The following is a 27,367-nucleotide window of genomic DNA, read 5'->3' on the forward strand; positions in this document are numbered from 1 at the left end:
CCGGGAACGCCGCCCACCCACACACCCTGGCGTGGGGGAGTGTTCGGACAGGGACTGGGCGGGAGGGAGAACAATCGGGATGGAGCAGGGGCCCGGGGTGTGCGGGAGGAAGGGAGCTAGGCTGTGGCTGTATGCTCAGCAATAGGAAATGCTTTATTAGCTGGGAGTGGTGGAGAAAAGCCAGGCAGGAAGAGGCAGTAATAAGAAACATTTTTTGACTTCTCCCACATCCAGAGCTCGGAGATCTTGCCAAACTGCTGCGTTTGGGGAACAGGGAGAGAGGAACGAGCCCCCAGGACTGGGGAGGGAACTAGACACACACACCCCTCTCCCCAGCTGGGACAGGCGTGGGGTGGGGAGGACGGAGGCTGACTCATGAATCTGCTTCAGGCTGGAGCTTGCAGGGCAGTGGGGAGCTGCCTGGGGTGAGTTGGAAAAGTGTCCGTCGAAGGCTGGGATCCAGACACTGCAACCCAAGGAGAATCGCCTCTGGCCCTGGGAAAGGGTCACCACAGCCCTGCTAGCAGCAGACAGAGAGTCGGATACAGGACGCCCAGACCTGGGTCGGGCAGGTTCCGTTCCACCTCCAGAGGCTCGGCAGAACCCGCCCGCCCACAAGCAGCCTCTCCTCTGGCCGGAGCTGTCAATGAGAGGGAAAGAGCCATAGGTGAGTTGGAATGAACTGCTCCCTCTGGGTGTTGGGATGTTTCTTAGGCTGGTGCCCAAAGCAGAAAGCCTTCAACACTAGAGCGCCCCCATATGTGTAACTCCTCACCCCCTCTCGTCTGTTCCTGATTTGCCCCCTCTGTGATACATTGGAGCAGACTGTTCTTTGGGTCCCCCTTTCACAGCAAGGGATGTCCCTCCCCTCTAAGACTCTGATCCCCCTCTGTGTACCACCTGCCGCTGAGAACCACTCCATTGCTTGAATGTAAATCTGGAGTAACCGCTCGGAAGCCGGCAGAATTTGCTCCTGATGTTTGCTTGTGCAACTGAGATTAGAATCTGGGTTTACCTCAATTGCAGTTAGTGGGATGACTCTGGATTTGCACCAGGGTAATTGAAGTCAGAATCTGGCCTTGTGTCCCCTTTCAGAAGATGAAACGATATGTAAACTATAATTATAGGATATGCAATGGATCTAGTGCTGCAGGATTGGAGAGTAGCAAATGTTTTGCAGCTATTTCTAAAAGGCGTTGGGGAAATGTAGTAAATTGCAGACTAGAGACTGGTAAATTAGTTGAAATGATGGAATTACAAAGCACTTAGAAATGAATGATATGATAAGGTCAAAGTAGCACAGCTTCTGAAAAGGAAAACCGCTTTCTCCAATCTATTCAAATTCTCTACCATTGTCTATAAAAGAGCAGATAAAGGAGAACAAGTTGACACAATTCACTTAGACTTTCAAAAAGGCCTTTTACAAAGTTCCTCATAAGAGGTTGCTGAAGGCGCTAAGTAGTCCAGAGATCAGAGGCAAAGGGCTATCTTGGGTCAGAAGCTAGGGAAGAGATGGAAAACGGATTATGAAGAAATGGTCAATTTCATCACCACTGAAAGTTAACAGCAGGAGCTGTGCTAGGGCTGATATTAATTCATGATCTGGAGAAGAAGAGGAGCAGGGAGCAAGCAGAATTTGCAGATAACACAAAATGATTGAGGTTAACCAAGACTGTGGAACGTCAGAGGAACCTAACCAAGTTCAGGGCGATATGGTGGCAAATTAAATTCAGTGTGGGCTGGAACACCGTGAACTGCTCCTACACTGCACAGAATTACTAAACTGCTCAGGAAAAGCTCAGCCTTGGGTCAATGAGCAGCGCCAGCGGAGAAAGCAAATCAGTGTTGGGGTGCGGAAGGAATGGGTGCTATCCTGTATCTCAGTAGGATACTCGGGACTGGAATGGGGTGTTCAGTTCTCTCTCTCACACACACACACACACACACACAAGGGGGTCAGAGATGCTTCGCAGGATTTGTTTGTTACTGTTTCTAAAAAGCTTCCAGGCTAGAAATAAAAAACCCCTTGCTGTTCTCGGCACAAACAAACAGAAAATCAACCTTGCCCTCCTGTTTCTCTAACACACAGAATTTGAGAAAAAATAAACACGTGGGTGGGGAGGGGGCGTCTGGGCGGATTTTTTTTTTAAATAACAAAACCTGTTTCTCTGATTTTTAATGTAGCAACTGCCTCGAGCGCAGGGCAGCACAAAGCCCATGCTGTGCAATGCGGCTGCTCGAGGCATCTGCTGGCTCGGGGCACGTTGCGCCAGGCATGCCAATGTCCCTGGAGCAACCTTTGCAAGGCTCCGAGGCTCAGTTCGGCTCCGAAATGGGCCTGGGGGAGACCCCCGAGCCAAGCGAATCTGATCTCTGGCTCTACATTTTCTCCAGCCCTAGGAATACAGCATGTTCCCTGGATCAGACCACTGGCCAGCTCCTGAAAGCTTCAGTGGCAGAAGATGTCACTGCCGTATGCACCTGGCCAAGTCTGTACTGATGGGCCGGGAGAGGAGGGGAATCTCCGTAGTTCTCCCAATTTAGGTTCAAAGCCCATTGAAGTAAACGGAAAAACTCCCACTGAGTTCAGTGGGCTTTCGATCTAGCAATGCATGGCCTGGTTTGTAGAGGAGTGAGCTGCCTCTGACCTCAAGGGGAACTTCAGCACCTCTGACAATCAGCCTAGAGCGGCAGTGTCCTGGAAACTGCCTACGTCTGCTGCCTCCCCAGGCAGGAATAACGCTTGCTGCCGGCCGTGTGCTCATGTGCCCTGGGACGGGAGGGGGGCGTCTGTACAGCTGCTGGTTCTCAGGAGCAAAAATAAGGAACCAGGTCATGAGATGCATCCTGGCACTCAAAAACCAAAAAAGGCTTTTCTGCGCGTGGTTTTCTGGGCACGACCCCTAGATATCTCCCATGCGAGCGTGTGACTGTGCGAACCATGGTGATAATTTTGTTGATGATTCTCTTTCCTGGTTTGGTTTCATGTCCGCTAGTTAAACTGTTCTCCAAAGTGAACCAAGCAGCATGAAGGGACCTGGAGGTACCTAGGACAGGGTGTTGGAAAGAGGAGAGGGTTTCGGTTTCAATCTTCAAAAGTATCCTCTGGGGTCTGATTCTGATTCAAAAGTATCCTCTGGGCACCTGCTGCTCCCAGTCACTTCATTTGGAATTATGGGTGCTCCGCACCTCTGAAAATCAGGCCCAAGATCACGATCTCAAGAATTGAAGCTTTCAAACTCCGCGGCCCCCTGGGAAGACATTGGTCTTGCTCTGTGTCTACACTGAGATCAAAGGCCTGCGTCACAGCCAGGGCTGGCCGGGTCAGCTGACTCGGGGTTCCAGGCTATCAAATTGCAATGTAGCTTTCCAGACTCGGGCTGGAGCCCGGGCTCTGAGACCCTGCGAGAGTGGAGCGTCTACACAGCCCGAGCCGGGTTTGAGATTCAGCGTGGTGAGTTTTTTATCGCAGTGCGGCAGTGCCCTCTGGGGACAATTCATGGCTGCCCTGGACGGTCAGTTACACAAGTGCAAGGGGCTGTCTCTGAGCTTTGGAGACCTGCTTTGCACTGGCGTGGATTGCTGCAGGAGGCACCTGGCATGAATATCTCGAGCCCAGGGAGCTGGTTTGAATCCAGCCCAGCTCGATGGGAACAGAGCGGAGTTACTGCTTGGGGGGGTTGTGCATCTGGAGTTTGGTGGGACTCGATCTAGTTCCTTCCGGACACGTGTCCACAGCACAGAAACCGCCATCATGAAAGGCGCTTGCTGGCAGCCCCAGCACATGGACCAAGGCCTGAATGGGCCACAAAGACTGAACCCTGGCATGCTCCGATGGTCCTGCCAAGGCACCATTAGGGCTTATGGGTAGAGCCTACAAGCACGGTCACTGGTCCTGTGCAGAGAGGATCTCAGGGCTCTCTCTGGTGCCTTTCACCAGCACTAAACGCACTCCAGATTTTATAAAAACCGGCTCTGTGCTGAGCAGAAAGCAGGATTGGCCTTACAGCTGCAGTCAGGGCCAGCTCTGGCTTTTTTGCCACCCTAGGCAAAAAAGCCACACACACCCGCGCCCCCGTGCGGCAGGGGAGGGTGCCGAGCCCGGCCACGGGCCCGCAATCCCCGACCGGGCCGAAGTGCTGGGAGCAGGGCGGAGAGCCCGGCTGGGGCTCTCCGTTCTCCCCGGCGGCCAGAGCACCGGGGGGAGGGCGGAGAGCCCCCGGCGGCCAGAGCGCTGGGGGGAGGGCGGCGAGCCCGCTGCGGCTCCGCTCTCCCCGGCTGCCGGAGCGCCGCGGGGAGGGCGGCGAGCCCAGTCGTGGCCCCGCTCTCAGGCCGGAGCGCCCCACCGCGCCGCCCCCCTCCAGGCGCCACCCCAAGCACATGCTTGGTGGGCTGGTGCCTGGAGCCGGCCCTGGCTGCCGTGGGATCCTGGGCTGGCACGTTGCAGGCGAGAGAAGGGTGTGGCGCCAAGGGGGTCAAGGAGAAACAGCGACACATCTGCAAGCATTCAAAGCCCTGCTTTCTTGTATGCTCTGAGTCAAAGTGGCCTGTGGGGAACTGCAGCTCCGAGTGCACTTTCATTTTCAAAGAAATTGTAACTTTGCGTTCTCCACCCACGTTCTTAATAGAAGCATCTTTGATAGGTCATTACATTGGCCTGCTTTCTTATGTGGTTCTACAGGACACCGTAGCAGGACATCGTAAAGGCTTGGCATGCTCTTGCATTATAAATCCTATCGATAGCACACGCCCGGAAGAGGTGGAATTCAAGTTACTTTAACTCTGATTATCCTCACACAGGTTCTCGGCTGGTGTAGGCTGGTATAACTCTGTTTATTTCACTGGAGCTATTCCGATTTACAGACGCTGGGAACCTGGTCCCTCTGTTTCTTTATTTGTGGTTCAAAGAGTCACAGACCAGATAAGGTTGCCTTGCCTCTTGTGCCCTGAGCAGTTTGTCAATATGTGGAGCCTTGCCTAGTGGTTTCCATTAGAGAAGAAATTGATGATACAAGGCGTGACGAACTGGGACTGTTCTTGCTGTGGTCTGTGAATGCTGACAGGGGAGTGTTGGCTGGGGGGCTGCATTGGGGGATGGGAGACTGACCGAGGGAAAATACCTGAGCATGTAACGTGAGAACCCAGGAAGAGGTTAGAGGCCAGGTGACACCTTTGCCCGGGAAACTGAACAAAGGCTGTGGGAGGGGTCGCTGGAGGGAGAGTTTCAGGAGCTGGCTGGTGGAATGGCTGGGAGGCAGACAGGGCTCTGACCTCCCAAGGGGGCTGTGGGGCCCTGGGACCCCAAGATGGACCTAACCAGGGGGGATCCTGTTGTCTGTGCCTGCAAGACCTGTCTTGGACTGTGTTCCTGTCGTCTAAATAAACCTTCTGCGTTACTGGCTGGCTGAGAGTCATGGTGAATCGCAGGAAGCCGGGGGTGCAGGGTCTTGTGTCCCCCCACACTCTGTGACACAAGGCAGGTATTTCTCTGGTATAATCCCGTTTATTCATAGTGAATGAACACACGGTCCTATTTCCCAGAACACAGAAGGAAAAAAAGAGCAGGAAGTTTCCTTAAAATTTCCAAGCCAGCTTCTCCAGCCAGTCCTGTGCCCCAAGGAGTTCTGTCTCTCTGCTCCTCTGGGCTAGTCTCACGACTGTTTCTCATGCTGTCTGCTGGTTTTCTGGGCTCTCTGCTTCTCTCATATGTCAAAAAATCCTTTAGCCCAGGGGTTCTCAAACTGGGGGTCAGGGCCCCTCAGGGGGTCACGAGATCATGAGCTGTCTACCTCCACCCCAAACCCTGCTTCCACCAGCATTTATAATGGTGTTAAATATATTTAAAAGTGTGTTTAATTTATTGGGGGGGGGTCGCACTCAGAGGCTTGTGATGTGAAAGGGGTCACCAGTAAAAAAGTTTGAGACCCACTGCGTTAGCCCCTGCATTTGCAATCTGTCATAGAGAAACCCCACTTATTCTCCCTGGGTTCCTTCTTGATTAGGCCTTGCCACGCAGCCTAGTGACTTGGGCGGTGGCTTCTATTGTGTCCAGCTATCATTTCTTAAAAGGGGCTTCACTTCTTCTATTTAGCATGAATGAAAGGTGGTCAGCACATCCTTCAGTTTTAACCAGGTCTGTGATCATTGGTAGCCATCAACCCTTCCAGTCGAACAACAATTTTTAAAAATGCTTCTTCCCTGTGTTACTAACGCTCAAGGCTATTAAAACTGACAGGACTTGAAACTTCGAATTGATTTTCCACCACTGATGCTGCCATCTGTTGGACCCTTTTGTGCTTCAGATGGCTTGGGATGGGGATATTGCTCCAGGCACTTCCATTCGGTTCCCCACGCTTGCAGGACAGACTGCGTGGTGAAAGTAGAGCATTTCGGTTCATTGGGGTTTTGGGCTTGGATCCAGGGGGTTGATTCTAGAAACAATCCCAAGAGGAAGTTCCGCTCGGTTCTAAGAATCGGGTCTTGCCACTTTTTTCACCAGTCTTGTCATATTTGGGGTGAAATCCTGGCTCCGTTGAACACAATGACAAAAACCCTAGTGACTTTCGTGGGGGCCAGGACTTCCCTTCGAGCCCCTGCTCTGAGAGGAGACTGATGATGGGGGCGGGAGGAGAGGCTCAACTCTCAATTCAAATGAAAAAAGTAAGTTTCTAGCCCTCATGATTGCAGAGAAAAGCCTGGAAATGTGTCTCAAGTGCCCCCCTAAGGGCTCACAAACCGGAAGGTAACGAGCCTCAACTAGAGGCGCTTTGAAAATTGTACAATTCCTAAGCCAATCTCGTCAGATGTTGGGGCCTGATTCTGGAACTGTTGGGGTCGGTGACACAGACGTCTACAGCCAGGCTACCTGTCCCGAGCTCTGCACTTGGTTCTGAGTCGAGGGCCATAGTTGGTACCTGCCGGCACAGAGACGCTGAGGCTGTGGTGCGGAGACCTAATGAGGTGAGAGAGCTACAGAGAACATGTGAATGGTGAGTCACTGGTGCAGAGGGTGCAGGAAATTAAATCTCCGTTTCTGGAGCAGAAGCTTCCTTCTAGAAGCAGCAGCTTGGAAAGCACCAGAATAAAGTGAGTTCTCAGCAGTTCTCAGGACCCTCCCACCGTGTTTCTGTTACTGACGAGAACCAGAGAGCTCAGGCTGCGGTCACGGGGCTACTTGTGACAGAGATGGTTTGGGTCTCTGGAGCAATGTTACAACATCCAAGTGGTGGGGCTTAAAGAACCCGTGAGCCATCTGTGTTAGTGTGTGAGGGAGAGAGGACAAAGGGGAGGCTAGAGATGGGGAAAGGAGGGAAGGGTTCAGAGAGAACACGGGAGAGGAGAGAAGGGAGGAAGGAAAAGTAGGGACCAAAAGGAAGGAAGGAGATCAATAGTGTATGGGTCATCCGCATCTGCCAATAGCAAATGCCTCCAGCAGCTGGAGATGGGACTCTAGATGGGACGGGCGCTGAGTTCTACCGAGAATTCTTTCCCAGGGGTCTGGCTCTTGCCCACATGCCCAGGGTCTAGGGTGACCAGACAGCAAGTGTGAAAAATCGGGACGGGGGTGGGGGGTAATAGGAACCTATAAAAGAAAAAGACCAAAAAAATCGGGACTGACCCTATAAAATCGGGACATCTGGTCACCCTACTAGGGTCTAACTGATGGCCAGGTTGGGAGGGAATTTCCCCCAGGTCAGATTGGCAGAGACCCTGGGGGGTTTTATACCTTCCTCTGTAGCACGGGGCACTTGGGGGTTCGAACTAGAGTAAGTGGTGCAGTCGCTGTAATCTGGAGTCTTTAAGTCATGATTTCAGGACTTGGCTAACACAGCCAGAGGTTGCAGGAGTGAGTGGACACGATTCTGTGGCCTGCGATGTGAAGGAGGTCAGACTAGATGATCCCTTCTGGCCTTCGAGTCTATGAGATCAGGAAGAGGGGCGGGAGAGAAAGGAAATGGATCGTGGGAGCTAAACAGAACTGGGCCCAGCTCTTTAGAGGTGCCTCTAGGCCCAAAGCCCATTTTCCGAGAGCTTCCTTTGTCTCCAGTCTGGAGGCCTAGGCCTGGTCAGGACAGCAGCCATCCAAACCTGGGCACCATGGAGGTGGCAATTCCTATTCCAGGATCCTGTCTGCACCCGGGCGGGACCCAGACTGTGAGATGAAGGGTCAGGTGCCCCCCTGGAGTGAGCTAGCACTTTGATTTAACCAGGAGTGTTCTTTGCATACACCAGGGCTGGATCCGTGCCCTCGTGTCTGCACTGGGACCGGGCTGAGGGGCGGGGGAGATTGGGGTGCAGCCCATGTGACTGTGCCTGGTTCAGGGCACAGCTGCTGGGGAGCACCTATCCCTCCCCCCAGGAATGTTGCCCTCTCTGTGCCAGTGTTTGGGGGACGGGCCTCAAAGAGCCCCATTGCCCAACATGGGTTCAGCCTGTGGATACATCCAGCCCCTTTGCTCACCCTTGAAAGGGTTGTTTGCCTGCTGGTACATTATCCACAAAAGCTGCAAATTTCCTGGGCCAGAGGCGGCTCCCGCTCCCAGTCCCATATCCCACTGGAGCTGAGTCTCTGTTTCCCCTCTGGGAGCAACAACAAAGCGAGTTATTTCGGGGAGGAAAGGTCCCTGCAAGGCTGCCCTATGGCTGGAGCCACAGAGCTGCTGTCTGGGCCAGATATCTGTTTGTGCGGCTTGGAGCTGTGTGTGTTTGCGTGACTCCCCTTTCCCATCAAGGCCAGAATCTAAACAATCTTGATTCCTGTTCTGGCTTCAGCGGCGGGCAATGGGCAGGGCTCCCTGAATTGCAGGAAACGGAGCCATCAGCCTGTTTACGTAGAAATCACAGACGGAGGTGGGTGGAGAACCCAGGGGCTCGTCCATTTAGAAAGGGATCCAGAAGCGAAGGAGACGGCTGCACGGCGGGGAGGAAGGGGGCTGGGAGGCTTGGGGACAGTGGTGAGGTCAAGTCTTCATCATGTTTAGTTTGGCAAGAATTTCCTTTTTACAAGGAAGAATTTAAAAAACAAAAAACCCTCCCTCTCCATAGGAGCAGCTGGGAAACTTTTGGCTGCCTGCTATGAGTGTATTTGTATCGCTGATAAGCCTGATACCAAAGCCCGCTGGAGGACCCAGTCCGCCAGACTCTGTAATGCACAGCTGGCCTGAAGGATACTTCAGAGCGGGCCCACGGAGCTGTATGTCGCACCAAATCAGTTCCCTGCCATTGCCACCAGCCCCCGTATTTATCTGCCTGTGGTCTCCTTTAGTCTAGTCCAGATTACTGGCCTCAGTACCGAGGTAACTGGGCGGGGATTCGTGGCCCGATATGCAGGAGGTCAGCCTAGGTGGCCTGGGGGGTCCCTTCTGGCCTTAGAAGCTCTGACTTTGATGCATAGAAGAGAGGTGTGGGGGAGGGGAAGGTGAGCCCCTCTTCATCAGGCCTTTCCGAGCCACTGCTCTTTGATGCTGCACCATCTATTGCTTAGACCCAGTTAAATCCCGCTGGCTGCACTGCCCCGCTGTGGCCCCGCTGCGTCCCATTACGTCTGTTACTACCTGGCTCCCCCTTTGAACCTCTACTGCCCCTGCTTTGTGAGTGCTCAGATCGTGTGGAACTTCTTCGCTCCCCGTTTTAAAACCGAAGCTTTGCTGGTGCACGTTGGGTGCTGTGCTCCACGCCAGAGAGGCTGCATTTCAGGGGTGGTGAGGTAAGCCTGTACAATGCTTTGGCGTAGCTTTTCCTGGGACGAGAGGACGTGCAGCCACACAAGTTGTTACACTGAAAAGAGGCTGATGTGTCTATTGCTCGTCACATGACAACAGAACACGAAGGCACCGCAGGGACACAGCTGGGTCACAAGTAAGGAACCATGCTCACTACACACATGCCAGACCTAGCTACAACCCCCCTGCTGCCCTGGCTGGTTTCTGGTGGCTTCTCCAGCCCCAAATACAGTAAGCGCCACTAGCAGGTTCACAAACCATTTAAAGGTATACTATCCTATTCCTCTCTGCTACCCTTCTGTATACAAGTGGACTGCTGTCAATCAGTGCAGAGTTTGCACTGTGTTTATTTGCACGCTTTACCAATGCAGACTGATCTTCTGGAGGCTAAGTTTAGCTGGAATGGGTTTTCATGCAGTTATGTGTCGTAAAGATCTCCTGTAATCACTCTCAGGAAGAGGTGGTAACTGTGATATCCTGGCCAAGCTCCACTCTGGATAATTCCGTCCTACCTACTTACATCCTGCCCCCCCCCCCCCCCCCCGCAATCTCAGTTGACTACAGAATCCTTTATTTCCTCTCCAAAGCCATTGTGTAGCTTTGCCGAGCGACTGTGAAGCAGCTGACCCGTTCCAGCCCAGACGTGGCTGCATTTCAGGGATGCATGAAGTGACCCCCTATATATAATGAAGTTGCACGATAATAATATCATTTGCATTTGCAAAGTGCTTTCAGATCCTCCAGGTGAAAGAGGCTGCCGAATTGTGAGACTGCACTATTAATTAATTCTGTTTTCTCCAGAGAAAATGCTGCAAGGAGCCATTGGGAGCTTTCTCCTGGTCGTTCTGACTGTTCCAAGGAGCGTTCCAGCTGGTATGTAGCAGAATAGCCAGAGTGACTAGGAACAGTGCAGTGTTCCCAGAGCACAGCTGTGCAGGAAAATGAAATTAATGGCGGGCGATTTGGAGATTTAGTTATATACTCGCCTCTCAAAATAAGTCACCATCCCAGGCAATTTATTCACACCCCTGTGTGTCTGCCTGGGGAGGCAGAACTGGTCAGAGGAAGAAGCCGGGAGTTGGGATTTCTGGGTTCTATTCCAGCTGTACCCATGACTGGCCATGTGACCTTGGGCGAGTTGTTTCTCCTCACGTGTCGCTGATCTCCCTCCCGTGTTAGTTCACTGTGGTTCATAATGTGCTTTGAGCTCATTGGATGGAAAGGGCTGGAGACATGAAACTCAGAGATGGGATGCAGGGAGTATTCTTAAATACCTAGGGCTTTTCCCTGGGGTGGGCTTCTCTTAACCATGGGAGACGGTGTCTTCTTGGGCTATTAACTGGACATCTCACCGTGTCCTCACCCCCTCCAGTTACCCCAGTCTGCTCATCTCTGTCACTGGTCAGCCCCAGCCCGGGGTTATCTTCTTCACCCTGTTCACAGCTACCCAGTGCTGAAGCAAGGGGCACAATTTGAGGCCCTGTTGTTAGAGCCAGCACCGTGGGAGAGCTCTGTGCAGAGAGACACTGCCGGGTTTGCATTAGAGATGAGCCCAGGCTGTGAAACAGGCCAAATCCCAACCACAGCGTACCCAGGCTCTGGGGCTGCAAACCTGAAACCGTGCTCGGGGTCAGAGCTTGCAGCTCCAGCCGGACTCTGATGGGCCAAACCCCCCAAAACGGCCAAGTTCAGGTTCAGGTCTCGACTTTGCCCCCGCCTTGGGGAACGCCTTGATGATGATGTTTGGCCCCAGCCTAGATTCTGGGGTGTGGGTTCCAGGCATAACTTTAGGACTCGGGTTTAGAGACAGGACCAAGACTAAAGTCCAGATCCAAATGCCCCTGAGTGGCGCTCAGAGTCCAAATCCACATGTGAAATTGCAATGGGATGAACAAAAACAGCTGGATCAAAAAACTCTGACCTTCCCGAAGTTAAAGCCCCAGAGACAAATATCCTGATTTGATCCCATCCCCAAATTCTTTCTCATCTATCCAGCACATTTATCTAGCTATTGATTTAGCTATTTATCTACCAGTCTGAGCCTGGCTTTTCAGAAGACCTCCGGGGCAGATTTTCTGGTGATCAGCACCTAGAACTGGGGTCATACTTAAGAAGTGCCCAGCACTCAACCTGCCCCCAGTGTGCTGGCTTCTTTGAAAATCTGGCCCGCATGGCCCGGGCTCGACTAGCCAACCCTCAACTATGTGAGACTTGCTGTTACAAGAAGCTGGTTTGTGTCCCCCAGTATTTATTAATGACCCGTCTCCCAGCCCAGTCAGAGCCCTCCCGTGACATTCGCGGGGTGGTGGACGTAACGTACCCCAGCTGGAATGTGGGGAGAGCCCTGTGGGGCCACCCCAGCTCGGCTCCGTCCGTGAACAGTGCTGTCTCGTTTGTGTCCTGCAGAGAACCTGATGTGCGCCTGTGACAACCACGTGCAGCCCTGTGACCATGCCACCTGCTGGGGGAAGGTGTGTTTTGTGAGCAAAACCCGGGAGAACGGGAAGGCCACCCAGCGCAAGGGCTGCCTGAGTGATAATATCCCGGAGCAATGCCAGACTAAACCCATGGAAGAATACGCCATGAGCTGCTGCAGCTCCAACATGTGCAACGAGAACACTAGTGTCCTCCTGAAAGGTACAGCCTGTCACGGAGTCCCCGGGCGATGCTCTGGGACTGCTCCCCACAAAGCCAGTCAGGACTCTGGGGAGCCTCCTCTCCCTCGGAGCAGACCGTCTTCAGGGCAAGAAGCTCACATGGCTTCACCTCCTGGGTCTCTCCTGGGAGCATTCAGCACATGCCCCTCCGTGCGCTTCCCACAGCGAGTCCGCCCCGGCGGGGTCCTGGGGAAGCCAGAGGGTTCTGCACCCCCACTTCGCAGTCAGACGTGACTCTCAGCCAGCCAGTAAAACAGAGGTTTATTAGATGACAGGAACATGGTCTAAAACAGAGCTTGTAGGTCCAGCGAACGGGACCCCTCCACCGGGTCCATTCTGGGGCCCAGCGAGGCAGACCCCCGTCTGCCCTCCCTTCCAGTCCCCAGCCAGCTCCGAACTCCCACCCCCGTCCAGCCCCTCCTTCTCTGGGCTTTGTCTCTTTCCCGGGCCAGGAGGTCACCTGATCCCTTTGTCTCCAACACCTTCAGTTGGCACCTTTGCAGAGGAGGGGCCCAGGCCATCAGTTGCCAGGAGACAGAGTGTCGGGCATTTATGTACCCTGGCCCTTTGCTCTGCAGCAACCAGACACCCTTATCCCACCACCTAGATACTTAAGAACTGCATAGGGGAAACTGAGGAAAACATTAAGAACAGTCCCACTTCGTCACACAGCCCAGCTGTGTCCTCGGTCCCCGGTGTGGCTGGGTGCAGGGGGCTCCCCTCTCTGGTAGTTTGTCCCAGACTCCCACCCCCTGCCTTGGGAACCCTCCGACAATCTTTGGGGAGACAGGAATTTCCCCGGAAATCACTGGTGCCCCTCTGGCCTTGCCCCCTCAGCTCAGGTGCCCCCCAGCCCCGAGCCAGGCCCTGGGCTGCTGCACTCATGCTCGCTGGAGCCCAGCAGACTCTGACCCCCTCCTTCTGTGGGGGGAGAGCTGTCAGCAGGACTGGGGTGACATTTGCTGTCAGCTCTCCAGCTCCCTGCCTGCTGCCCCTGAATTGCTCAGGGCTGCTGGGGAGTATCACAGAATCATAGAAGATTAGGGTTGGAAGGGACCTCAGGAGGGATCTAGTCCAACCCCCTGCTCAAAGCAGGACCAATCCCAACTAAATCATCCCAGCCAGGGCTTGGTCAAGCCTGACCCTTTCACACCCATGGAGAGGGCAGCTCCTAGCAGCCCAGAGGCTGCTCTAACTTATACCAGGGCCCTGCCTGGCGCTAGAATATGAGAAAGAGAAAGGTGGCCTGAAGCCCCCTCCCTGTCCCAGCACAGGAGCACAGAAACCAAGCTGCAGACCCCAGGGCCTGTTCCATCCAGACCTGACTCCTGCTCTGACTCCATGCATACTGCATTTGCCCGTGGACTCCACCACAGCTGGTCCTTTTCTTCCCCTCAGGCCAGGAGCAGCCCGAAGAACCTGCCTCTCTGACGAACCTTCTCCTGATGATCCTCGTCCCCCTGCTGGCCCTCCTCGTGCTCATCACGCTCTCCTTCTGGAAGCTGGCTCAGCACCGCAGGAAGCGGCTTCTCATCAGACATGATGACTTGGGGGACGCAGACAACATGCTGAAAGCCTCCATGGTCGGAGACAGCACCTTAGAGGTGAGTGGGCCTTGAACAGCCTGCCCGCTAGGGACCAGAAATGGTGATGGCCACAGACAGGCTCCCACCCTGCAAACCCCCCCAGGTCCGAAGGCCCCAGAGTTCTGGAGAGGTTGGATCCAAACCCAAACTTTGCGGCCGGAGCCCATCGCTGTGTCACAGTCAAGGGCTCTCTCCCTACCTAAGAGGATTTAACATTCAGGAGTGCAAGTAGAGCCGTACCCTCCAGCATGCGGTACTGGCAAAAGATTTTTAGCAGTACGGGGTACTGGGAAGCCTTGGGGCTAGCCCACTCCTCCAGGGGGGTGGGGCCGCGCTCTGCTCCTTAAAGGAGCAGAATGCGGCTAGGGAGAACATTCATTCTTTAAACGGCTTTAATGGCACAATACATATGCTAACAAACTTAAACCAAGGCTTTATTTAAGTTTGTTAGCATATGTATTGTGCTGTTACCTTGGTCAGGAGTCCTCAAGAGGGGAAGGGTGGGGGGGACAGAAGGTGTTTAAACAACGTTTTTGATTCTGTTTCACCCCATTGGTCTGAATTATTCATGACATCCATATTGCATCACATCAAGTCCAAATCATTAGAGGAATGCCTCTGCTTGCACTGACCAGAGGGTATTTGGATTCTGATGTCAGCCCAGTTCTGCAGCCTGACAGGAATCAGGTGTTGTCCCTAGTGAACACAGAATTCTTCTTTGCAGCCAAACTAGTCTAACATGCATTTTGTTAACTGGAACTGGAGCAGCAAAACAAAGAAAACAAATGCCTCATTTTCCAGCTTTGTGGGTGAAAGAACTATAAGTGAAGATTATAATGCCGGACACTGACGGCCTTAAACCAGCTGCTTCAGGAATCTGCCAAGATGTTCCTCATCTTAGCAACAGAGCTAAGAGTTATCACACATCTGCCCACCTTTCTTTGAATGAAGCTCCTTCTGATCTGACAGCTCGGGCATTGTCAGTTTCATCCAGAACAATTTACGAACTTGGAACCTAATCCTGCAAACCCTTAATCATTTGATCAATCCCATTGAAAACAATGGGACTATTTGCATGACTATGGACCACTTTTGTGGGCTGGTAAGAGTTTCAGGAATCTGTTCTGTTCCTATAAAGGAAGTTGAATCCCCCAGTGAAATGCAATGTTTGACAATACCATAAAGCAGTTTAGGACACAGTTCTACTTAAAATTTGTTTTTAATAAGTCATACATAGGCTGAAATGGCGCCTTACCCAACTCCCATATTCCATATAAAAACAGACTGAATACTACAGATTTAGGGGGAGAGTAGTTAAGCATGTTGATGTTTGTATGTACAAAGGGGGATGTTGGAGGGGACGGGGAGAGCATGCGGGTCCCGGGCTGGGGGCAGGGCAGGGAGGAGTCACATGGAGGGTCACCTGCCCCCCTTTGTGTCCCTCCCATGAGTGCAGTACCGGCAAGAAATGATTTCTACTTGCACCACTGATAACATTGAATAGGAAAGGTATATGGGTGGCATGGATTTTATGGTCTCCATACTTCTTTCTCCACTTCACCTTTAGGTGCCACGCAGCCATCTCTGCCCCACAGGTCATTGGTACCACTCCACACCCCTCCTTGCAGCTTTTACTCTGTCTCCACCCAGAACGATCTTCATGCCACAACCCGACCATCATGTGCCCCATCTCCACCCCCCTCCTATGATCACTCACCCCCTCTCCATGCCCTTTGCCCCCAACCAACCTACAGTGATGCACCAATCCCCACCCAAAATCCATGCATTCACTCCATCTGCCCCCTATCACTGTGCCCATGTGCCCCATCTCTAGCCCCAGATCGCAGCTTCACCACCCTTGTGCACCCCACCTACCTCCCAGCTCCCCGCTCCTGATTGCCATGGTAACCGAAGAGATGGGGATTTAATGTTGCTTGAGGGGTTACCTTCAAGCTCTGTCACTGACTTCCAGTGATCTGTCCCTCAGGACCTGCTGAACGAGGACTGCACGACGGGCAGCGGCTCCGGGCTGCCCTTTCTTGTTCAAAGAACTGTGGCTCGGCAGATCACTCTGGTGGAATGCGTAGGTAAGAAAACCCAGCCACCGCGTCTGCCTTTGAACATCTGCACGTGGTGAAGGAGGATCCCCCTGCTCGGCTATCACCTGATTCCTTCAGCCAGTGAGCCAGGCATGTCCCAAGCTCCATCCCGGGAGCAGCTAGAGATGAGACCATGAATCCTGACCCTCGGGGGAAATTTTGGTCTGTGTTACCCACCTGCTAGCCCAGGGCCCTCTGGAGATGCTTAGTATAGGAGGGGGAAGGACAAGCAGGTCTTGGACTGGAGCTGGGCTCTCCCTAACCCCTAATCCCTGATATCCGATGGGCTGGGCTCTGACCCTGAGGCTTCTGGCCTAACTCTTCATGGTACAGACCAGGCCTGGCCCTGGGGGACCCGGCCTTTCCCTTAGCAGACAGGCCTGGGCACTGAGGTACCCAGCTTATCCTCATGACTGTATAGGCCAGGCCTGGGCATGAAGTCACCTGTCCTAGCCCCTAATTGGCCAGACTAGACCCTATTAAGCCAAAGAAAAGTCCTGGCAAATTGCCTGCCGCTGCTGGGTTGCCCAGTGGCCGTCAGAGGGTGCAGTGCACTGGCTCAGCCGTGGGACCAGGTTGCCTCTAGTCATTGATCCACAAAGAACATAAAACCTTATCCTAGGGGTGGCTGCGGTCGCTAAACCTCCCGCATAGGCAGCAGTGGCCTGGGCTTCTATCCAGCGGGGGCAGGTGTGCACCACGTGAGCCCGTCCCCAGGGCTCGCTCAGCACCGGCAGGGCAGCATGACGCCGTGTCCGTGTCATGGCAGGGAAAGGGCGCTACGGGGAGGTGTGGCGCGGCGTGTGGCACGGGGAGAACGTGGCCGTGAAGATCTTCTCCTCCCGGGACGAGCAGTCGTGGTTCCGTGAGACGGAGATCTACAACACGGTGCTGCTCAGGCATGACAATATCCTGGGTGAGTAGCAGCCCACGAGGGTGTTTATGTGGCACCCGGCCTGCTGGTGCACGCCTGTTCCATGGCCCCTTCTGCTTTGCCCCCCTCTAGGCTTCATCGCCTCTGACATGACGTCCAGGAACTCCAGCACCCAGCTCTGGCTGATCACTCACTACCACGAGAACGGCTCGCTCTACGACTACCTGCAGAGGACAGTGCTGGACACACAGACCTGCCTGAGGCTGGCCTGCTCCATCATCTGCGGCCTGCTCCACCTGCACGTGGAGATCTTCGGGACCCAGGGGAAACCAGCCATCGCTCACCGGGACCTGAAGAGCCGGAACATCCTGGTGAAGAACAACCTTGAGTGCTGCATCGCAGACCTGGGTGAGGAAGGGGGATCGGGCCAGGGCTGTGACCCAGCTCCGTGGCTCCTCTGGCTTGGGGAACAGAGGAACTGACCAGATCAGACCTTTGTCCCATCTGCACCTAACCGCTGTCTGGATTCCCTTTCACCTGCGCGCCGGGTGGCGAAAGGGCAGGTGCATCTCCAGGGGGTGATGAAAGCAAAGGCTGTTTCCTCTGCCAGTGGAGGGGATGGTCTGCTCATCGGAGCTTAAATATTTAATTCCCTGGAGTCATGGGTTGAAATCCCAGTGTGGTCAACTCCGGGGTATTTTTTCTTCCCCAGAACAAAATGGGGGTGTTTCAGGAGGTGTCAGCCCCCAGGTGACAATAAATATTCCCCCCACTTCGCAGCCCCACTGCTCAGCAGAAGGGAGGTGAGGGGGATAAGCCGGGGAAGGAAAGAAAGAACAAATCGCCATGGGAGACAGAGGTACACGCAGGCTGTACTGATCCAAGGTGGATTTCCCTTGGCTGTAAGCAGAAAACTCCACCAGGCCCAGATTTCCTCATAGAGAGAGGAGTGAAAACCCAGGCCCCCCATGTCCTCCCGCTCAGCCTGTGTGATGCTGCTTCCTTTCAGGGCTGGCGGTCATGCATTCCCAGGGCAGCGACTACCTGGACATCGGGAACAACCCTCGGGTTGGCACCAAACGCTACATGGCCCCCGAGGTCCTGGACGAACAAATCCGTACCGACTGCTTCGAATCCTATAAGCAGACAGATATCTGGGCATATGGTCTGGTGCTCTGGGAAATCACCAGGAGGACGGTTGTTAACGGTAAGGGGCAGTCGGGGGGCTTTGGGCAGTGAGATGCCGTGCTCCTAATTCTCTGTCCACATGCACAGACACACAAATGTGGATGTCATACAAGGACCCTTCTCTATAGATATGCACACATCTGTCTGTCCTTTTATAGTACCCGGAGACTGCCCTGGGGTCCCCCGTCTGTATGTATGCACAGAATATCTTGATGTCCGCAGACACCTGAGAGGGTCCTATCTATTCTGCTAACCTTCTATATTCACTGTCTTATACCCAGACTGTGGGGCACAGACGGCCTCCTTGTTCTGTTTGTACAGCACCCAGCACATTGGTCTCCTGGGCCATGACTGGGGCTCCTCGTACGACCTCAATATAGATAATGCATCCTAACCTGCAGAGAAAGAACTGGGGCTCTGGCTGGACGGGCTGAAGCTAGGACTGCCCGTTTTAATAGGAAGTCGGCAGTATCGCATGTCCTGAGTTTTGCAACAGATGGCAGCTGGGTAAATCGGTCAGTTTAGGAGCGTGGCACAGCCTGAGCGAGCGGCAGGCTGGAGTGAGAGCCGCGTCCTCCCGTGAGTTCGCGAGGCTCCCAGTGCAGAAATCAACGCTGCTCTGGGCTGTTCCTGTGAAGGTTTTCGGCTGCTCTGGGTGTTTTTTGCCCGAAGATTAGCTGTAAATTATAAACACTGTAATCTAGTGTCAGCGCCCGGCTCCCTGATTAAAGGGCCCATTAGACTCAATCAGCGCTTTGTTTGTTCAGCACTGATTAGAAAACAAGCAGCATCAGAGAACTGCTTGGAACCTGGCCAGTCGCATGGGCTGGTTAACCCAGCGGCTTTCCCCCATGGCCTGCCACGGCCAGGGGTTGGTCAGTGCTGGCTTTGGGCAGAAGCAGCTGTTGTGGGATGGGGATGGCATAGGGTAACCAGATGTCCTGATTTTATAGGGACAGTCCCAATTTTTGGGTCTTTTTCTTATATAGGATCCTATTACCCCCACCCCTGTCCCGATTTTTCACACTTGCTGTCTGGTCACCCTAGGATGGCGGGGAGGGCATGCTTTCTGGGGGAGGGCAATGGGGCTGAACGAAGTGGGTCAATGACCCAAGAGCAAATGGACCAGATGCAGACTCCTTCTCCAGGGCTTTGGGAGGTGGAATTCACCTCCCCTGCCCCTGCAATAGCGGTGTCAGAATGTGGGGGGAGGGCTTAGCTTAGCCTCTGGCCCTCTGGCAGCTTGGGGCGCCGCGCACGGTGAGCCTGGCCCCAGATGTGGTGTTTTCAGTCCGTGTCCCAGTGGCCAGGCTTCCCTGGCAATGGAATGCCCCCCCCCCCGCCTCCCACACACACACTCACACTCATTGTGGCGCAGACGGGCCCAGGCCGGAATGAGTGCTACAGAGCCCATCTTTCCCTCCAGGGCAGGGCTAAGGGACACAGGCAGGGGAGGAAGGTAGACCCAGGTAGACACCCAGAGGCCTGCGGTCTCCTGGGTGTCCAGCTGGCACCTTTCACCAGCAGGAAAGTCCATTAAATGGGGGAAGTTGGGGGCCAGGTGGCAGCTCCCCCAAGGCGCAGTCTGGCCGGGCTAATCTCATTTACGGCTCCCAGATTAAACACTTCACTTAACTAACCCAACAGTGCCCTTGCCTTGGCTGCCATTAACCCTTGAGGGCCAAAGGCCTCTCTCCCAGCAGACCCTCAGTGCCGGGGAAACTCCCCACCGTGCACTGCATCCAAGGGGGCAGGGTGACGTGGGGGTTACACCCTCTGCCCCGAGGGTGGTGGAGGCTCGTGAGGTGCCAGATAGGAACTTCCCACTGCAGTGAGCTGATGGGACAGACACTGGAAGGGCTTTGGCAGCCAAAAAGGGTTAAATCTCTGTCACAAAGACATACGGAGGCACTAAATATGGATTAGCCAGGGCCGGCTGCTGCCCGTCTGCAGTGAGCAGCTGCCTGGCCTCCAGTTCACCACGAGGTGGCGGTTGGGGCTGCGTCTAAGACAAGGTTCCCAGGTGATCTGAACTGGCCCCTGGTTTCCTGCAATTGCAACCAGTTCCAAAGGGAGACCCGGGTCGGGGGTGGGTTCCCTCCCTCTGAGCAGCCCTGAGGTGTTCACTGCAGGCTTGGTGCATCTTCCTCTGAAGCACTGGGTAGCCGAGGCAGGGTTCCACCCAGGGTCTGGTTTGGCAACGCAAGCAGCACAGGCGGAACCTGGTCTGAGCTATGCCAGCGTGAATCTGGAGTGAGGGCGGTGTCGTTTGTGGGTCACTGTGCCCGGTGTGTGAACACGTTCGTGTCACACATCCCGTTGCGCTGCGTATCAGTGCCACGCCTGCTCATGCCACATACCCCTGTCACGTTTCGTGCCATCCAGGGTGTAAGCATGCTCGGTGTTAGTGCCCCATTGACTGGCTATGCCCACCCATGTTCATACATGTTCATACCATGGGGAGGGTCCTACAGCCACATCCACACACACCACTGTCAGTACAGATGGGGAAAGGATCCCTGGGGTGACATCCTGGCCCCACTGATATCAATGGCAAAACTTCCATTGGCATCCGTGTGAGCAGTTCACCCCTGTTCTTCCGCTCCTCCAGAGACACGGCTGTCTATACGCTGTACAGCGCCTAGCACAAAGGGGCCCCAGTTTTGATTGGGCCTCAGGCACTGCCATAATACATGTGATTAATGAGAGTCTGTTGTTTGAGACTGGAGCTACTAGGGGTTCTTCACGTCCCGAGTACAGTGCTAGGACAGGCTCATCCCCTTATAAACAAGCACTCAACAGGTCCGGGTCCATCCAGCAGAGGGCAGTGGTGCAAGCGTGCACACGCACACACACACTCATGCATGCACATGTGCCTGAGTGGTGCATGCTCCTGCTGTTTGTCCTGGGGCTGCTGACGAGTTACGGTCATTGGTGCATATTGCTGATTTTGTGCTGCATGACCCCGTGACCAAGCCAGCCTTCCTCACGTGCTGCCCTCTCTTCCTCCAGCAGGGATCGTGGAGGACTACAGGCCTCCTTTCTTTGACATGGTGCCAAGTGACCCCAGCTTCGAGGATATGAAGAAGGTGGTTTGCACTGACCAGCAGACGCCCAGTGTCCCTAACCGGCTGTACTCTGACTCGGTAAGTGCGGCAGAGGGCGCAGATCCACTCCAGTGGAGTCTTCTTTAACTCAACCGCTGTATAAACCCATACATCCATAACTAAGACCATAAGAACGGCCGGACTGGGTCAGACCAAAGGTCCATCTAGCCCAGGATCCTGTCTTCTGACAGTGGCTGATGCCAGGTGCTTCAGAGGGAATGAACAGAACCCGGCAATTATCAAGTGATCCATCCCCTGTCGTTCAGTCCAAGATTCTGGCAATCAGAGGTTTAGGGACACCCAGAGCATGTGGCTGTGTCCCTGCCCAGCCTGGCTAATAGCCAATGATGGACCTGTCCTCCAGGAACTTATCTAGTTCTTTTTTGAACCCAGTAATACTTTTGGCCTTCACCACATCCTCTGGCAATGAGTTCCACAGGTTGACTGTGTGCTGTGTGAAGAAGTATTTCCTTCTGTTTGCTTTAAACCTGCTGCCTATTAATTTCATTGGGTAACTCCTGGCTCATGTATTATGTGAAGAAGTAAATAACCCTTCCCTAGTCACTTTCTCCACACCCGTCATGTTTTTTTAGACCTTTATCATGTTCCCCCTTCATCGTCTCTTTTCTAAGCTGAACAGTCCCAGTGTTTTTAATCTCTCCTCATATGGAAGTTGTTCCATCCCCTAATCATTTTTGTTGCCCTTCTCTATATTTTTTCCAATTTTAATATATCTTTTTTGAGATGGGGTGACCAGATCTTAGTATTCAAGGTGTGGGCGTTCCATGGATTTGTATAGTGGATTTGTGATATTTTCTGTCTTATTATCTATCCCTTTCCTAATATTCTGTTAGCTTTTTGGACTGTCGCTTCACATTGAGTGGATGTTTTCAGAGAACTATCCCCAATGACTCCAAGATCTTTCTGGAGTGGTAACAGCTAAATTAGACCCCATCATTTTGTATGTATAGTTTGGATTGTGTTTTCCAGTGTGCGTTACTTTGCATTTATCAACATTGAATTTCATCTGCCATTTTGTTGCCCAGTCACCCAGTTTTGTGAGATCCCTTTGTAACTTTTCCCGGTCAGCTTAGGACTTAACTATCTTGAGTAATTTTATATTGTCTGCAGACTTTGCCACCTAACTGTCTACCCCTTTTTTCCAGATCATTTATGAATATGTTGAATATTATTGGTATCAGTACAGATCCTTGGGAACCCCACTATTTGCCTCTCTGCACTGTGAAAATTGGCCATTTATTCCTACCCTTTGTTTCCTATCTTTTAACCAGTTACTGATCCATGAGAGGACCTTCCCTCTTATCCCATGACAGCTTACTTTGCTTAAGAGCCTTTGATGAGGGACTTTGTCAAAGGTTTTCTGAAAGTCCAAGTACACTCTGTCCACTGGATCCCCCCTGTACATGTGTTTATTGGCCTTCTCAAAGAATTCTAATAGATTGGTGAGACATGATTTCCCTTTAGAAAAGCAGTGTTGACTCTTCCTCAACATATTACGTTCATCTATGTGTCTGATCATTCTGTTCTTTACTGTTGTTTCTACCAATTTGCCAGTACTGAAGTTAGGCTTACTGGCCTGTAATTGCCAGGATCCCCTCTGGAGCCTTTTTAAAAATCGGCATTACATTAGGTATCCTCCAGTCAACTGGTACAGAGGATGATTTAAGCATTAGGTTACATCCCACAGTTAGTAGTTCTGCAATTTCATATCTGAGTTCCTTCAGAACTCTTGTGTGAATCCCATCTAGTCCTGGTGACTTATTACTGTTTAACGTATCAGTTTGTTCCAAAACCTCCTCTATTGACATCTCAATCTGGGTCAGTTCCTCAGATTTCTCACCTAAAAAGAATGGCTCAGGTGTGGGAATCTCCCGCACGTCCTCTGCAGTGAAGACGGATGCAAAGAATTCAATTAGTTTCTCTGCAATGACCTTGTCTTCCTTGAGGGCTCCTTTAGCACCTTGATCAGTGGCCCCACTGATTGTTTGGCAGGCTTCCTGCTTCTGATGGACTTAAAAAAAATTGCTCTTAGCTTTTGTGTTGTTTGCTGGTTGCACTTGGAATTCTTTTTTGGAACACTAGATTTGCCAGAGTTTGTGTTCCTCTCTATTTTCCTCGGTCGGATTTGACTTCCAAAGGTTTAAATAAATGGCCTTCACCTGATCCCTGAGGAGGGGATCCTGCAAACACTTACACACCGGTTTAACTTTATTACTGCAAGCAGTCCTGGTCTAACTGATGGTATTAGTGTCCAGCATGTGGATAAGTGTTTGCCAATAGAGAGGCCTTTTGCCAGGAGACCTAAAGCTCTTCCTACAAGGTCTCTACGTTTTATCATCCCTATTTCACAGATGGGAAAATGGAAGGTCAGAGAAGTTGCCCAAATATTTCAGCTTTTGAATGACAGGCTTCCAGGAAAAGCTCTTACTTCACCCACCTGGTCAGACTTCTGCTCAGCCGTGCTTGCTCGTGACTTTTCTTTATGGGGCCTGCCAATAGGGGGAGACAAAGCAGCATTCTGCTGGGGGGGGGTCACTGGTTAATATTGGGGAGCCAGATCTGTTGCTGGTGTAACTGGGCGTAGCTCCACAGAAGCCAATGAAACATTGCTGATTTACACCAGTGGAGGATCTGGCCCTGGATCTCTGATAGTAATTTTCTCTCTCTTTCTCGGCCCCACCCAGATTTTGTCCGCCCTGGCTAAGATCATGAAGGAATGCTGGTACCAGAACCCCTCTTCTCGGCTCACAGCCATGAGGATTAAAAAGACACTAAAGAAGCTGAGCAGCTCCCTAGAAAAACCCAAACAAGATGATTAAGTGCGGGGAGCAGGCCCGAGAGCGCTGCCGTCGGGTGTCTTACCCGCTCAGGCGCCGAAGCAGCAGAGAAACCAAAGAGGTTGAAGGGCACTGAGTTTATGCTGCGTGCAGGGAGGGGGCCAGGGCTCTTTGCGCAACTCCATAACAAACCGGTTTTTCCCTCGAAGTCCAGCCCCGTTGCGGAAGGAGGATTTTAATTGGCCACCACGCCCCAGGGACCATTCCAACCTGCTGCAGAAAAGCCCCACTGAGCAGCTGCCAGTTGCCCCGGCACGTCTTTCGCAGTCGCTCTCCAGTGTCCTCCGAGTTGTTTTTTTGGAGGTGGTTTTTTTTTTTAATTAAAAAAAAAAATTCTCCCAGCCCATTTATAAAAATACCCGCTGGGTCCGGGAGCTGACGCCAGCCTGTCTCGCGTGCCAGACGGGAACATGAGCAGCAGCCCGCGCCCTGCCCTGTTCACAAGAGTGGGGCGTTGACTCTGAACGCCACATCAGGACCCTGTGAAAAGCAAGAGGCTCAGTTTAGCCTTTGGGATCCTTTTGCACACGGGCGAGTGTGTGTGCATGTGCACATGGGTGAGTGTGTGTGCACGCATGTCTGTCTGTGGGCATGTGTAAAATAACACAGTATGCACCCTGGAATCACCAGGAGCCGGGCAGCAGCGCAGTGACTGGAACGGGGCTGTGATGAACGCTCTGTGCTCATTCAGGGGGTGTAGCCGAAGCCACTGGGGGATGCACTAATTTAGCATCCTATTGAGAACTAAAGCTGCTCTCTACCCCAGTGGAGCGTCCTCAGGGGACAGCCTGCCACCCGACCGTGGTGCTGAAACCCCTGGGGCTGCAGGTGTCATTTCTCCCTCTTGCGGTGGAGTTCTGGCCTTCACGCGCACCGGACCTTTACTGGTCGTCATTCCGCGAGAGGCGAGGCTCTGTGCTGGAGGTTGGCCTGGGGGCTTTCTGATTTACTTTCATTTGTTTACACCAGGCAGGAATTTGGTGCACGCAGCCACTCAGGGTCTAGTGCTATCTTGACATTTCCTGGGTTGTCCTGATCCACCCTCTTCCGCCCCCAGAGGCAGGCGCAGAAGGGCAAGAAACACCCCCTCTTTCAGTGGGTCTCCCTCATTTCCCCAGCACGTCCAGCTACTCCATCCCCACCAGCTGGCAAGCCAGCCCTGGCCAGCTTAATCTCACTGCTCCCCATGGCTGGAGAGGTGAGTTCCTGCCTCCTCCTCCATCCCTGACACAGCCCAGCATGAAGGAATCTGGGCTTTGCTCAGACCTGAGCTTCCCCAGTGAATTTGGCACCAGCAGGGCTCCCCGCCCACAGCTCCCCCGGCGACAGCAGCCAGGAATTCCCCGACGGGTGCAGTGTGCACCGTGTTTCTTGTATTCTGCAAAGGACGGTACTGGGTTAAGTCCGGGTTAGCGTCCCCACCCCACCTCGCTGCGGCAGATCCCAGACGCCCTGTTAGCTCATATGATACTCCCTGCCGTATCTTCCTCCCTTAGGTACTTTGGGTGCATTCGCTTCCCTGGGAAGGGGAGTCACATCCTCTTATTCCAAGCAAGCCTGCTAAAGATGGGTCTGAGCCGCTGTGTCCGGCCCCGGCCTTGTCTCCTGTGGAGGCTTTACCACCTGGGCACACTGGCCGTGCAACGTGGCCGTTCTGATGAGGTGTCTTTTCCCACGCATTTTGCACAAGTGGAAATGACAACACAAGGTGCAAGGCGGGGCAGAATAAGACCCCAGGTCTCCCTAAAGGCAGCCCAGACTTCCCAGACACTGGAAGGGCCCACCTGACACTCCCTTGTCTGTTACAGTCGGAGAAGCCCAGAGGGATACTCCAGGTCTGTAAGGGACCAACGTAAGCCACATTTTAGAGCCGCATCTGAACTCGCCCAGACTTTGGGGGGGCTGTTTGGAAGCAACGTTTTGTTCAGGGTCCCTCTCTGGTTTATCCACATCCGGAACTGTCTAGAGCGGGGACACCCCACCCCCTAACGCTGCCCACAGCTGCCCTGGTGCTGTCACACGAGTGCAAGGACAGCGCTGAACAGCTGCGGGGTTCTATCGCTGGTGGTTTCAGCTGCCCAGCTATCAAGGAAGATACAAGCATGAGCAAAATATTGTGGCTGTGTGTGTTTGTTTTTGATTAACAGAGCCAGGGCTCAGCCCAGAGATATTCTGAGCACCCTCAGCTCCCCTTGACTTCGCCTGGAGCTGAGGGCGCTCAATGACTCGCGGGGGCAGGTCCCTTGTTGAACAGATATTGGCAAATTAAGGGCCTGAGCATGCTCCCACTGCAGTCCATGGGCAGTTTGACAACCGCTTTCAATGGGGCGCAGCGGGACCGAGCCCCAGCTGTGGCCCACAGCCTCCTGGCAGGTTGTCAGTGCAGCCAAAAACCTTTCTCCCCCTCTTTGGGCATCTCCCACAGCTCAGTCGTTCCTGGAGCTGGGACATAAACTGCCCCATTAGCACAGTGCTGTGACCAACCCTTATTGAAATCAGTGGCTCGTAGGCATATATTAATGAAATCCATGTCTGTCTTTGTGTATCCAAAGTAGCTCTGATTGGAGTACAGCAATATCATGGATTTCATGTGCTAATGAGCCCCTGAGGAGCTTTTCTCTCCGTCTCAGGAGTATAAGGATAAGAGAGAGCACATTTCCTGGCTCTCCTAAACCCCAGGGGAACAGGAGGACTCACATGCTTAAAGACAGGCACGTGCTTTAAGTGCCTTGTTGAATGGGGGCCTGAAATATCTTCCTCTTGTCACCTCTCTTGAGATGCTCACCTGGTAGCCATCACTATATTGAAGGCAGAAAAATAGTTCCCATTATACCCTGCCACATTCTTCTCCCTCCTTCCTTCCTGGGATGCAGCACCACAGGGCTCTTTCAGCTAAAGAAGAAGCCAGTCCCTAAAGTTCTGACCCAGATCCAAAAATGTCTCCAAGGCTTAAGGCTGTTCAGATCTTGGGGATCAGTTTGGTCCCATCTGTAACATCAGTTTAAACAATGCCCAGAAAACCAGCTTTGGGCCCCATTCTATAGTGATTTATATGTTCAAATGTAATATATTGAATAAAATGTAAAGCGATTTTATCTCCTGAGTGCTGCAAAATCTCAGGCTTTTGCCCAAAGTGAGATGTCAGGAGACAGGGAAAGCCCTGCTGTCCACAGCTCATGCATGGCCTTATTTATGCTCAAAGTGTTCAACTCCTCTGAAAAACGTCATATATCTCGTTTGCATCCAGATCCTCCAATAAACCTTGCTTCCAACACA

General features: G+C 53.0%; 1 protein-coding gene across 2 annotated transcripts; it reads left to right on the forward strand.

The window, feature by feature from the left end:
- The first annotated feature begins 109 nt into the window (after positions 1 to 109).
- On the forward strand, positions 110 to 27,367 carry ACVRL1 (activin A receptor like type 1). 2 transcript variants are annotated; one of them, XM_034792376.1, is made up of 10 exons: positions 110 to 667; positions 10,524 to 10,595; positions 12,129 to 12,359; positions 13,778 to 13,983; positions 15,953 to 16,052; positions 16,834 to 16,980; positions 17,071 to 17,346; positions 17,948 to 18,145; positions 21,142 to 21,272; positions 23,939 to 24,073. In XM_034792376.1, the coding sequence occupies exons 2-10, from the start codon at positions 10,529 to 10,531 to the stop codon at positions 24,071 to 24,073; spliced, it is 1,491 nt and encodes a 496-aa protein (XP_034648267.1). In that variant the 5' UTR covers positions 110 to 667; positions 10,524 to 10,528. The 2 variants fall into 2 exon arrangements, with proteins under 2 accessions (XP_034648267.1, XP_034648266.1); XM_034792375.1 differs by having other exon boundaries at positions 112 to 667; positions 21,139 to 21,272; positions 23,939 to 27,367.

The sequence above is a fragment of the Trachemys scripta genome, chromosome 16 (genome assembly GCF_013100865.1).
Source record: "Trachemys scripta elegans isolate TJP31775 chromosome 16, CAS_Tse_1.0, whole genome shotgun sequence".
Taxonomy (NCBI): Eukaryota; Metazoa; Chordata; order Testudines; family Emydidae; genus Trachemys; species Trachemys scripta.